This window comes from Bufo bufo, chromosome 9, assembly GCF_905171765.1.
Source record: "Bufo bufo chromosome 9, aBufBuf1.1, whole genome shotgun sequence".
NCBI lineage: Eukaryota > Metazoa > Chordata > Amphibia > Anura > Bufonidae > Bufo > Bufo bufo.
In genome coordinates, this window is record NC_053397.1 from 70036326 (window position 1) to 70049481 (window position 13156).

General features: G+C 51.4%; 1 protein-coding gene across 2 annotated transcripts in view; it reads right to left on the reverse strand.

Annotated features, from left to right (window-relative positions):
- Positions 1 to 531: 531 nt before the first annotated feature.
- NUF2 (NUF2 component of NDC80 kinetochore complex) overlaps positions 532 to 13156 on the reverse strand; it is a 31812-nt gene continuing 19187 nt past the window's right edge. For both annotated transcript variants that reach the window (XM_040407288.1, XM_040407289.1), the window contains exons 11-14: positions 12806 to 12946; positions 12513 to 12688; positions 10592 to 10727; positions 532 to 717 (exon numbers count right to left, since the gene is read on the reverse strand). In XM_040407288.1, coding sequence (XP_040263222.1) covers positions 589 to 717; positions 10592 to 10727; positions 12513 to 12688; positions 12806 to 12946 — 582 coding nt within the window. In that variant the 3' untranslated portion in view covers positions 532 to 588. The remainder of the gene's footprint in view (positions 718 to 10591; positions 10728 to 12512; positions 12689 to 12805; positions 12947 to 13156) is intronic.

The following is a 13156-nucleotide window of genomic DNA, read 5'->3' on the forward strand; positions in this document are numbered from 1 at the left end:
CGGACACCCGAACGCTCACTGAGCGGAGCGGAGGCTGAACGCTGGCAGGCGGATGCATTCTCAGTGGATCCGCCTCCACTGAGAATGCATTAGGGCCAGACGGATGCGTTCGGGGCCGCTCGTGAGCTCCTTCAAACGGAGCACACGAGCGGACACCCGAACGCTAGTGTGAAAGTAGCCTTTTTTCCATTGAAATTGGCGAGTGGTCAGACCACGAAACGTTGCCATTTGCCAATAGATGAATTTTGTGTTTTATGTAGGTCTAATCTACTTATAAGGGACATGTCTATTGTAGAATAAGAATTAAAGGGTATAGAGTAGAACATTATACAGACACTTGGACCATTCCCTTTCCACGTACGCTACAAAGAAAAAAAGTATCGTAGCTTAAAATGTTTGCCTATTTCCGTTTGAACATTTTTACCAAGATATAATGAAAAGTGACGCACTGTATAAATGACTATTTTGTACGATAGTAGTATTATACTTATTTAATGATCAATTAGTCAAACTATTTATAGATAAAAAAACATTAAAAAAAAATATTATCAAAAATAAATAAAAACAGACAATACAGACTGTAAATTTTTATCGTCGGCTCAGCCTCCGATTCAGCTCTGCTACTTTTTCTCTTCTCCGCTCAGCGTTGCGGTCAGATGCTTTTTGCAGATTGTCATGGTATTTCTCCAGTGCATTTCTAAAGCCTGTCATAACGTCCTGAAAGGGGAAAATTGGAAAATACACAATGAGGGAAGGGCAATATTCGAAAAAAGGCCAATATAGGCTTTGCTTATTCAAGTGAACTTACAGTTCTAAAGGATTTTGTTCATTGGTGGTAAAAATGTGTGGCGAGTGTCTGACCGTGTATCAATTATACCTCTAGCACAATTTGCTTTTAGGCCCAAAATTCTGTACCAATTAGTTTCACAACCATCAATTACTAGTGTTCTGCAATTTAGGTTTTTGGTCATGGGGCTGGGACAGGTGAATGATATGAAAATTATATTTTAGTTTGTATATAACCACTTGTGTATAGGGTATTGTCTATAGCAAGGCTGGCCAACCTGTGGCTCTCCAGCTGTTGTAAAACTGCAATTCCCACCATGCCCTGCTGTAGGCAGTCTGGGCATGCTGGGAGTTGTAGTTTTGCAACAGCTGGAGAGCCGCAGGTTGGCCATCCCTGGTCTATAGGGTTCTGAATATTTTGCATATGTCAAACTATTTAAAGAGGACCTTTCACTAGAATAAAAAATGTAAACTAAGCATACAGAGATTGAGAGCGGCGCCCAGGGATCTCCCTGCACTTACTATTATCCCTGGGCGCCGCTCCGTTCTCCCGGTATAGGCTTCTGTAGCTTCATATGTTCAGTTCAACTGGGTGGAGCCGGCCGGCGTCTCCTTCTCCCAGGCTGTAGCGCTGGCCAATCGCAGCGCTCAGCTCATAGCCTAAGAGAAAAAAAATAACCTCTCAGGCTATGAGCTGAGCGCTGCGATTGGCCAACGCTACAGCCTGGGAGAAGGAGACGCCGGCAGGCTCCACCCAGTTGAACTGAACATATGAAGATACCGGAGAGGCGCCCAGGGATAATAGTAAGTGCAGGGAGATCCCTGGGCGCTGCTCTCCATCTCTGTATGCTTAGTTTACATTTTTTATTCTAGTGAAAGGTTCTCTTTAAGGAAGATCATTTGGTCCCTTTTATCCCTTGGCTCCGTTATCTTGCTTCCTAATTTGGATTAGCACTCTCCATTGTGGTGAACAAAGGGAAACAAAAGGGCACCCACAGATCAGTGGGGTTCCTACAGCTAGGACCCCTGTACCCAATGTAGTCCCCCAAAATGAATGTGGTGGCTGATGGGCATGCGCACTGCTTCTCCAATCATTTCTCTGGGAGTTCCAGGGACAGGAGAGTACAGCGCTCAGCTATTTTTGGAACTCCCACAGAAATTAATGGAGTGGCAGCGTGCATGCCCAACTGTCCACTCTGTTCATTTTGGGGATCTCCAAGGGGTAAGGGGCCCCCGTTCTCGTAAACAGTAAGAGTCCCAGCGGCAGGACCCCCACCAGTCTAATAGTTATCCCCTATATAATCGTAATACCCCTTTAAAAGTCTACAAGATTGCTTACAACTCTGCATATTTTTTTTTGTAATACAACTGTAACTGCAGTGGCACTACAAAGTCTTAGTTCTAGCCTAAAGACGTAAATACCCACCTCTTAAAGGGGTTGTCTCACTTCAGCAAATGGCATTTACCATGTAGACACCCTGCAATCCAGCAGTGGTGATCGTGATTGCACACTATAGGAAAACGTGATTATGTGCACTCTTGCTGTCTCGGCCACCAGAGAGGCCGTTCATTTTCCCTGTGTGCAAGCACGGCCACCGCTGCTGGATTCCAGGGTGGTCATAACCATGGAAACGAGCAATGTATAACATGATGGAAAAATAAATCAAGCCAGCAAAAGGAGGCAACATGGATAATACTACATTAGTAAGTTCCTTGTATTAACTTTCTCTACATGATAAATGCCATATACTAAAGCGAGACAGCCCTTTCAGGGCTCCAGATGGCGACCAAAACGGTCGCCAATGCGCCTTAAAATTTGCAGATGGCGACAAGACTTTAGTCTTGTCGCTATTTGCGACTGTAGCGCCGCACTCCTGCGCAACCTAAGTTCTCTTCAGTAGCACAGAGGAGAAGGAGGGAGTCCCTCCCTCTCCACTGTGACGCGGCCGCCACTACTACCAATGGGGAGATAGCAGGGGAGGAGGAGGTGGTGAGGAGCTGTCCACTGCGCCACCAATGAATGTAAAACATAAGTATAGGCAGCGGTATCACAGACCCGGCCTCAATAACAGGGCATGCGATACGCGGCAATTAACCCCTCAGGTGCCACAGATCGCATGCCCCGTTATTGAGGCCGGGTTCCGGGTCTGTGATACCGCTGCAGACAATTGTATAAAGGAGTTAAAGAGGACCTTTCGTGGGTCCAAAGAATATGAACTTAGTAGCAGGCTGCATAGAGCGGCGTACAGGGATCTGAGTGCACTTACTATTATTCCTGGGCGCCGCTCTGTTCGTCCGCTGTGGCCCCCGGTATTTTCAACATTCAGAGCAAGGAGGAGGAGACGCCAGTGTCTCTCCGTCTCCATGACAGCAGCGCTGTCCAATCAGAGCACAGAGCTCAGAGCCAGGGAGAAAAAAATGGATTTTTTGTACTCACCGTAAAATCCTTTTCTCGTAGTAGGCATTGGGGGACACAGCACCATGGTATATGCCCAGCTGCCACTAGGAGGCTGACACTAGAAACAAGAAAAGTGTTGGCTCCTCCCAGGTGGGCTATACCCCTCTGCAAGAGCCGAGAAATACCAGTCGGTAAGAGAGCAGTAGGAATGGCACACCAGAACCAAAAAGGATAACAGAGCCAATAAGTCTTCAACTGGGGGACCCCGACAACTCCGGGGCCTCAAACAAGAAGAAACTCAAGGGTGGGATCTGTGTCCCCCAATGCCTACTACGAGAAAAGGATTTTACGGTGAGTACAAAAAAAATCCAGTTTTCTCGTGCATGGCATTGGGGGACACAGCACCATGGGACGTCCCAAAGCAGTCCCCGAGGGAGGGAAGCAGGAAACGCCATGCCGCAGTCTAAAGCACAGCTGCTTGCAGAACTTTGCGCCCCAGACTGGCGTCGGCAGAAGCCAGGGAATGAATATGGTAAAACTTAGAGAAAGTGTGAACTGACGCCCAGGTGGCGGCCCGGCAAACATGGGAAGCAGATGCCTGATGACGTACCGCCCAGGAAGCCCCAACTGCCCTAGTAGAATGCGCGGTCAACCTGGAAGGGGGAGCACGGCCCTTCGCAACATAGGACTCCTTGACGGCCGACCGAACCCAGCGAGAAATGGTGGCCTTGGAAGCAGGCAACCCCTTACGAGGGCCCTCAGGGACCACAACAAGAGAATCCGAACGATGGAAGGGTTCCGTGAGGCGAAGATACAGGCGAAGAGCCCGAACCACATCCAGGCAGAGATTTCTCTGGAAAAGAGATTTCTCCCTAGGGTGAGAAGGGTTAGGGCAGAAGGAAGGACGGACAATTTCCTCATTAATATGAAAAGAGGAGACCACCTTCGGGAGAAAGGAGGGGACTGGGCGCAAAACCACCTTGTCCTGATGGAACACCAGGAAGGGCGAACGGCAAGAAAGCGCCGCAAGTTCGGAGACCCGGCGGATGGAGGTAACGGCCACCAGAAAGGCCACCTTATACGAAACAAACGACAGAGAAATCTCTGCCAAAGGCTCGAAGGGCGAAGACTGAAGAGCGCTGAGAACGAGATTCAGGTCCCACGGCTCCACCGGAAAGCGAAAAGGAGGGGCTCGGCGAGCAACGCCCTGGAGAAAAGTCCTGACCTGAGCCCGCGAGGCCACAGGACGTTGGAAGAGGACCGAGAGGGCGGAAATCTGCCCCCTGAGAGAAGCCAAGTGAAGGCCCTTCTCAAAGCCAGCCTGAAGGAAGGCCAGGATGTTAGGGATGGAGAAACTGAGAGGGCGGAAACGGCCGGATTTGCAGCAGGCAAAATAAGCTCTCCAGGTCCGGTAATAAATGCGGGCCGACTGGGGCTTACGAGCGTGCAGCATCATCTGGATGACCGAGTCCGAAAGGCCGCGGGCCTTCAGGAACGCGGTCCCAGCCGCCACGCCGTCAAACGAAGCTGAAGTAAATTCGGATGGAACAGAGGGCCCTGGGAAAGGAGATCGTGACGCAGAGGGAGTCGCCATGGAATGTCCGCGAGCAGAAAAAACTGATCTGCGTACCACGCCCTGCGGGGCCAATCCGGAGCCACCAGGATTGCCGGAACTCGGGCTGCCTTGAGGCGCTTGAGCACTTGGTGCAGAAGAGGAATGGGGGGGGGGGGGGGGGGGGGAGATACAGCAGGCTGAACTGAGACCAGGGCAGAACTAGGGCGTCGACCGCGAGAGCCTGAGGGTCCCTGGACCGCGCTACATAGCACGGGAGCCTGCAATTGAGGTGAGACGCGAAGAGATCCACGTCCGGAGTCCCCCAACGGTGACAAAGCTGTAGGAACACTTCTGAGTGAAGAGACCATTCGCCCGGGTCGACGAGCTGACTACTGAGGAAGTCTGCCGCCCAATTGTCGACCCCGGGGAGGTGTACGGCTGAAAGGACAGGGACGTGATTCTCCGCCCACCGCAGGATACGGGAGGCCTCCTGTAGGGCCATCACGCTCCTGGTGCCCCCCTGGTGGTTCAGATAGGCCACAGCAGTGGAGTTGTCCGTCTGAACCCAGATCGGGAGACCGCGGAGACGTGGGGTCCAGTGAGATAGGGCTAGGAAAATCGCTCGGAGTTCGAGAACATTGATCTGCAGAGAGGATTCCTGAGCAGAGCAAAGACCCTGTACGGTGAGGGACTCGAAGACCGCCCCCCAACCCGAGAGGCTGGCATCCGTGGTGATCACTCGCCAGCTGGGGGGAAGGAAGGATCGGCCCAGGGACACCGTCCGAGGATCCAGCCACCAGGAGAGATCCTGGCGAAGCTCGGGAGGGAGACGTTTCTGGAGATCGAGCCCTGTCGGGGACTTGTCCCACCTGGATAGGATGAACAGCTGAAGGTCCCGGGAGTGGAATTGGGAATGGCCTCGAATGAGGCCACCATCCTCCCCAGGATGCGCATGCACGTCCTGATGGTCAGAGAGGACGAGTCGCGGAGAAGAGTCACCCCTGCCTGAAGAGAGGCAATCTTTTCTGGGGGAAGAAACACCCGCCCGAGGAGAGTGTCGAAGATCATGCCCAAGAAGGGCATCCTCCGACATGGGACCAGAGAGGACTTGGAGTGGTTGATGAGCCATCCGAATTGGAAAAGAGTCGAGAGGGTGATATGTAGGCTGGACAGGTTGTCCTCCAATGACGGAGCCCGAATCAGAAGGTCGTCCAGGTAAGGCACAAGTGCGACCCCCCTGGCGCGGAGAAGGGCCACGAGGGGTGCTAGCACCTTGGTGAAAACCCTCGGAGCAGAGGCCAGGCCGAAGGGCAGGGCGACGAATTGAAAATGAAGAGAACCTACCGCGAAGCGAAGGAACCTTTGATGAGAGAGGGCAATGGGGACGTGAAGATAGGTGTCCTGAATGTCGATGGACGAAAGGAACTCGTCCGCCTCCAAGGAGGCGATAACCGACCGGAGGGATTCCATGCGGAAGTGACGGACTCGGACGAAATGATTGAGCGCCTTCAGGTCCAGAATTGGACGGAGCGAACCGTCCTTCTTGGGAACCGTAAACAGATTGGAGTAGAAGCCCAGAAAACGTTCCGATTCCGGAACTGGAACAATGACCCCAAGAGCGCGAAGGGAACGAATGGCCTGAAAAAACTCGTCTGCTCTGACGGGGGACCTGGGAGGCGACGTCAGGAAGAACCGTCCCGACGGAAGATCGGAAAATTCGATCTTGTATCCGGAGGAGAGCACCTCCAGAACCCAGGCGTCCTCCACACTTGCTTGCCAGATATCCTGAAATGCAAGCAGGCGCCCCCCCACCTCGACTGGGGCAGAGTCATGCGGAAGGTGGTTTAGTGGACTGGGGGCGAGCAGGTTTGGGCAAGGCATGCCATGAGGGCTTGGCCTTAAAGGAAGGTCTGGTAGACTTCTTGTCAGATCAGGCAGGAGGGGCCCGAAAGGAACGAAAGGGCTGCGCATGAGAGGAAGAACCAGGAAAACGACGGCAGCGAGACTGATTCTGGGGAAGAAGAGAACTCTTACCACCAGTGGCCTCAGAGATGAGCTCCTCTAAACGTTTACCGAAAAGCTTCCCACCGAGGAAGGGAAGGGAAATTAATGCCTTCTTGGAGGCGGAATCCGCCGCCCAAGAGCAAAGCCAGATGGTGCGGCGGATGGCCACAGAGTTCGGGGCCACACGACCGGAGCGGCGGGCCGACTCCATAGAGGCATCGCAAAGAAACTTGGATGCCTGGTAAATTTGAGAAGCAAGCGCTGACAGCTCACCTTGGGCGGAGTCTGGAGGTAAGGCCCGAACAAGCTGTTTTGCCCAGATAGTGCAGGCCTTGGCTACCCAAGAGGTGGCAAACGCAGGGCGGATGGCGGCACCTGCTGCCACAAAAACGGACTTGGCCAAAGAGTCGACCCGTTTGTCAGCGGGATCCGACAAGGAAGCCGCGTCAGCCAGAGGAAGGGTAGTTGCCTTCGCAAGGCGAGCAACCTGAGGGTGTACCTGAGGAGGGACCGTCCAAAGGTTGACGGATTCCTCAAAAAAATGGATAAGGGACATCCGATGCCTTGGTAAGGTGAAGCGCCGATCAGGGTGACGCCACTCCTTAGTTAGAAGTGCATCAAGATCCTCGTGATTCGGGAAAACCATAGTGGACCGTGTAGAACGGCGGAAGGACACGGACGCCTGGGAGGAGGAGGAAGGGTCGTCCTGTATATGGAGCGCGTTCCGAACGTCTCTGATAAGATCCTCTATGGCCGCAGACATCGCCGAGCCCCGCTCAGATTCAGAATCAGAAGCGGAGGAGTCCCCAGGAGCGGCGGAAGCGGCAGAAGAGGAGATCTCACCAGACTTAGACCTAACCGGGGAGTGATCCGGGGTAGCTGAGGAGGAGTGGGATCCGGCCGAGACCGTACGAAGTCGCTTGCGGGATCTCCTGCCAGAACGAGAACGTACATCCTCAGCAGGAGAGTCCCTGCTAGAGGCGGCAGCAATCTGCGCAGGCAGACGGTCCAGGGACTGCGCCAGGGATTGTGAGAGGCTGGCCAGGTTTCCTATGGCTTGGGACAGGGTAGCAGCCCATTCCGGAAGGATCGACACAGAGGGACCCACAGGGGGGGCCTGGGCGGCCCTGGGGTTGAGGCACTGAGCGCAGAGGGGATTAGGTTGACCGCATGGAAATTTCCTACTACACAGGGAGCAGGCATAATGGGTTGAAATGGCGGCAGGGGGAGTGGGGTCCCGACCAGAGGAAGATATGATGGCAGGGAGGGCCTATAAGGAAAAAGAAAGTCAGCCAGCAAAGGCTGCCTACCGGACCCAATGGTGCTGTGTCCCGGACAGCAGGAGCCGAAAGCAGGTGAGCGAGAGCACAGCAGCTTGCAGCAAGATAGCGACCGAACACCTCAGGGAGAAGGAAGGAAGGAGCCGGCCGGGAAAGAACTCCCCTTCAGAAGCCCGCGCTGGCACGGGATTGGGGGAAACAAACCGCCTCCCAGGTCGCCGCCCACAAGGTGGAGGGAGACGAAGGAAAGGCCCGGGAAGCCAGAGGGGCGCGGCCTAGATTTTTTAACGTTGCGGCCGGCAGAGACCGAGCCGCGCTCTAATAACCACCCCACGAGCCCGGGACAGCGGCGACGTCTGGAGGCCTGGCAGGGCGGGGGAGAGAGAGAGCCGCGGAGGGGACGGAACGCCCGGAGGAAACAAAGAGAAACCGGTGGGTTCCTCTGCAGGAGAGAAGAGATCCCGCCATGAAAAGAACAGCCCCGACCAACACGATACTGCGGAGACATGCCAGCCAGATCTAAGTAAAAGTACCCCCTGCCAGCGGACCGCTCCGCATGATCGGAGCGCAACAGGAGGTAAGAAGTTACGGCCGAGACCTTAAAGGGGCCGTAACCAGGAAAAAAAGCCTGGGCCAGAAGCAGGAGCCCAGGAACTAAAATGGGCCCCAGTGGAATGGGGGAGTGCCAGAGGCACCTGGAAGAGGTGGGTGGAAGGAGGGGAGGGGGAACAGAGGCACTGCAGTGGATCCAGGATCCAACTTACCTTCCGACGTCTTCAGGCGCAGCAATAACCACCCCCTCGGCGGACTCAACATGGGAACCATGGGTCCACCGGGAATCCACTGCGGAAGCAGTCTCAAGTGGGGACTGGGTGGCTGCCGGGTACCTAGGTACGCGCCCGCAGGGGGGCAACTAATGTGGAACACGATGGAGCCACCCCTGCAGCAGGAAGAAACCTGCAAGAGAGAAAAAAAAAAATATAATAATAATTTTAGCAGGATGACCTGCGAAAATAAAATAGCAGGTCATGTCTGCCTCCTACGGACACTAGAACTAGACTGATATTTCAGGGCTCTTGCAGAGGGGTATAGCCCACCTGGGAGGAGCCAACACTTTTCTTGTTTCTAGTGTCAGCCTCCTAGTGGCAGCTGGGCATATACCATGGTGCTGTGTCCCCCAATGCCATGCACGAGAAAAAACCTCCCTCGCTCTTAGCTCTGATTGGACAGCGCTGCGGTCATGGAGACGGAGAGACACTGGCGTCTCCTCCTCCTTGCTCTGAATGTTGAAAATACCGGGGGCCACAGCGGACGAACAGAGCGGCGCCCAGGAATAATAGTAAGTGCACTTAGATCCCTGTACGCCGCTCTATGCAGCTTGCTACTAAGTTCATATTCTTTGGACCCATGAAAGGTCCTCTTTAATTATTCATTGGTGGCGCAGTGCGCCCCCCCAAATTATCACTGGCCACAAGTCCGTCCCCCCCCCCCCCCCCCCCCCCCCCCATTATCACTTGCCACAAATCCCCCCCCCCCCCTCCATTGTTATATGGTGGCCACAGGGTCACATCCCCTTCATTGGTGGCAGTGGCAGATTACACTGCTTGGGCTTAGATAGTTTCCATGGCAGCCAGGACGCTACTGAAGCCCGGGCTGCCATGTTCAGCTCCCTGCTGCTGTGTGCACAGAGCACAGGGCAGCAGGGAGAGTGTGAGATCCTAATCACCCTGATAGAGATCTATCAGGGTGAATAGGACAAGGGATGAAAAGATCCAAGTTCTAGTTCCTAAGGGAAGAAATGGTTATTAAATAAAAAAAGTTAAAAAAAAAACAAAAAAAACACCAAAATACTAAAAAGTTTAAATGGCCCCCTTCCCAGTTTTACATATAAAATTTACAAACAATAAAGAATAAAACATATTACATATCGCCACGTCCCAAAAAGTATGAGCTGTTAAAATATAAAAAAATATTTCCGCTCAGTAAAGGCCGTGACAGGAAAAAAAAAAAAACTCTAAACCACGCAATTCGCCATTTTAGTCACCTTGTCCCCCAGAAGATGTCACTGGATGTGAGAGGTATGTGGTGCTGTTTTCTCCTATATGTAGTGCTGGCTCACTACTGTGACCTGCCTCTCATCTTCTCCAAGTCCTTTTTTTAAATTATATGCATTTTAAATTTGGCGACTAAAAAATGTAATTTGGCTCCTAAATTTTTTATAGTTTAGGAGCCAATGGCTCCTGGTCATTTTTTTTTCTCTGGAGCACTGCCTTTAAGCTTCCAACCTACAATTCCACGTCTCCACTACAACCATATAAAGCAGATTCTACCTTCACCTACTGTCCCTTTCTCTCAGATTCTGCACCACAGGTCACTCAACAAGTACATGCTCATTGTACTCGCTCGTTTCTACACCTAGTTCATGTCCTGTATTTAAAACCCTCGGTATTTCGTAAGTGCAGTGCTCTGGATGATAATGGCTCGCTAAAATAAATCTGTAATTGAGAGAGAGAGAAAAGATGGTAAATTGCAATTATAAGGAGTGAAAGTGAACGCCAATGACCTTACCTGACATTTTTTCTTCTCCTGTTCTGAAGTTTCAAGGAGCTGTTCTCTCATAACGTCTGTTTGCTGGATTTCTTGAAGAACATGAGCCACCCGTTCATGCACAGCCTGTCTCTTTTCTTGAACATGGCTACAGATCCTGCGTAAGTGGGAGATGGAATAGTAAAACTGTCACTTTTCTAACACGTAACGTAGATCACGGTTCTATGCAGACAAGTGCAAGGCACTACAGAGTCATAGGCTTCTGGTGGAATTCATATTATGACCTAGACCACGGTTTCTTAATATTTCGTTAGTAAGGCCAAACCAATCAGAACATGGCAATGCTAGAGCTTCAACAATGGTCGTAGTCCATGGCAAAACCCCTTGGTGAATGTGCAGTTTTGCAATACAAACTCCCATGTAGGGTTGTTGCGGGTATCAAAATTTCGATACCCAATCTATACTTTTGTTCCGGTATCGATACGATACCGGGATTTCCATTTTTTGGATACTGTCCTGCGCTTCTGCGCAGTCTAGTATCTCTGAACATGAGCGCGCTGCTGTGAGCGCGCTTATGTTACCTCAGCAGCACAGGGGAGAAGGAAGCAGTCTCTCCCTCCCCCCTGTGCCGCTGCTGCCAATGGGGAGAGAGGGGCGGAGGAGGGGAGGGCACACTGCGCCACCAATGATGGTACTTTTCATGGGTCCAGACTTTAAGCAGCAGGCTACACAGAGTGGCGCCCAGGGTTGTCCCAGCATTTACTATTATTCCTGGGCGCTGCTCCATTCGCCCACAGTGCGCCATTACCGTCTCCTGCAGTCCTGCTCCATATGCTAATTACTATTGGAGCGATGGGGAGGAGACAGCAGCTTCTCTAGTGGGCGTTCCTTCTCCCCTGGCTGTGGCACTGTCCAATCGCCGTGCAGGGAGAAGGAACGCCCACTAGAGAAGCTGCGGTCTCCTCCCCATCGCTCCAATAGTAATTAGCATATGGAGCAGGACTGCAGGAGACGGTAATGGGGCACAGCGGGCGAACGGAGCAGCGGCACCTGAGGGGTTAACTGCCGCTGATCTGCTGCTGGCACCCCCTTCCTGTATTAAGGGTTATCATTGGTGGCGCAGTGCCCCCTCCCCCCCTCAGTATTATAATCATTGGTGGCAGTGGCCACAGGGTCCCCTCCCCTCATTAGTGGCAGTGGCCCCAGGGTCCCCCCCTCCTCATTGGTGGTGCAGTGGCAGCTTCTGATCGGAGATGCAGCAGTGTAAACCTGGGGCTCCAATCAGTTACCATGGCAGCCAGGATGCTACTCAAGCCCTGGCTGCACTATGCACAGAGCAGCAGGGAGAGTGTGAAGTCCTATTCACCCTAATAGAGCTCCATCAGGGTGACTAGGACAAGGGATTAGAAGATCCCAGGATAGTTATTAAATAAACTGTAAAAAAAAAAAAAAAAAAAAATATTAAGTATAAATCACCCCCTTTCCCAATTTTACATATAAAATATATAAACAAACATCGCCACGTCTGAAAAGTCCAAACTATTAAAAAATAAATAAAATATGCGCGATTCGCCATTTTTTAGGACTGTTCAATTATGGGCCGGTATTTTTGCGTGGTATTGAGTATGGCAATACTTTATGGTATCGAAACAACCCGTATCCGTATTATATATGTTTTTTTGCGGATCCATTGTAATGATGCTTATCCTTGTCCGCAAAACTGACAAGAATAGGACACGTACTATCTTTTTTTTGCAGGGCTACGGTACGGAGATACGGGTGCAGACAGCACACAGTGTGCTGTCTGCATTTTTTGCAGACCCATTGAAATGAATGGGTCTGCATCCTATCCGCCCCCAAAAAACGGAATGGACACGGACACAAAATATGTTTGTGTGCATGAGCCCTTATGCGGTAAGTGAGCACAGAAGAGAAAACTCACTGTAAGATCTCATTTTTTCGCTGTTCAAAGTCCTCTAGTTTCTTCTGATTCTTAATATCCATTTTTGCAAGTTTCTCTTTCTTTATCTGGACAGTTCTTTTTAACTGGATTTCTTCGTTAGCTAAGGATTTCAGCTCCAGGTTTTTATTCATGATTTGTTCCTCCTTTTGTCTAGCCTAGAAGGGTGGAGAAAACAAAAATGTTAAGAGATAGATCTACCAAATCTGAATCTATCCACAAGGTTCCATCAGTGATTCATAAGATGCAGAAGTGAGCAAGTGTGGCACGAGTACCTCTTCAAGGGTCTTCCTGTAAACCTCCAGGTTGGCCTCAATGCCATGTAGCTTCTTATTATACGCTTGCACATCTGACTGCCACAGAGAGGACATGGTCACTCGTTCCCGATAATGATCACATTTCTCACTGGTTTCTTGCTGTTAAAACAAAGAAAAGACTTTCAGTCTTTTTAAAAGTCTGGGCGATACAAAAGCAGGAGATGATATGATGCCTATAGGTTATATAATGCCTAGAGTCATTAAAAAGTAGTCAGAAATTAAAGGAGTTTTCCAAGACTTTTATACTCTGGATTAGGTAATCAGTATCTGATTGGTGGGAGTCTGACCTGGGACCCCCGCCAACCGGCT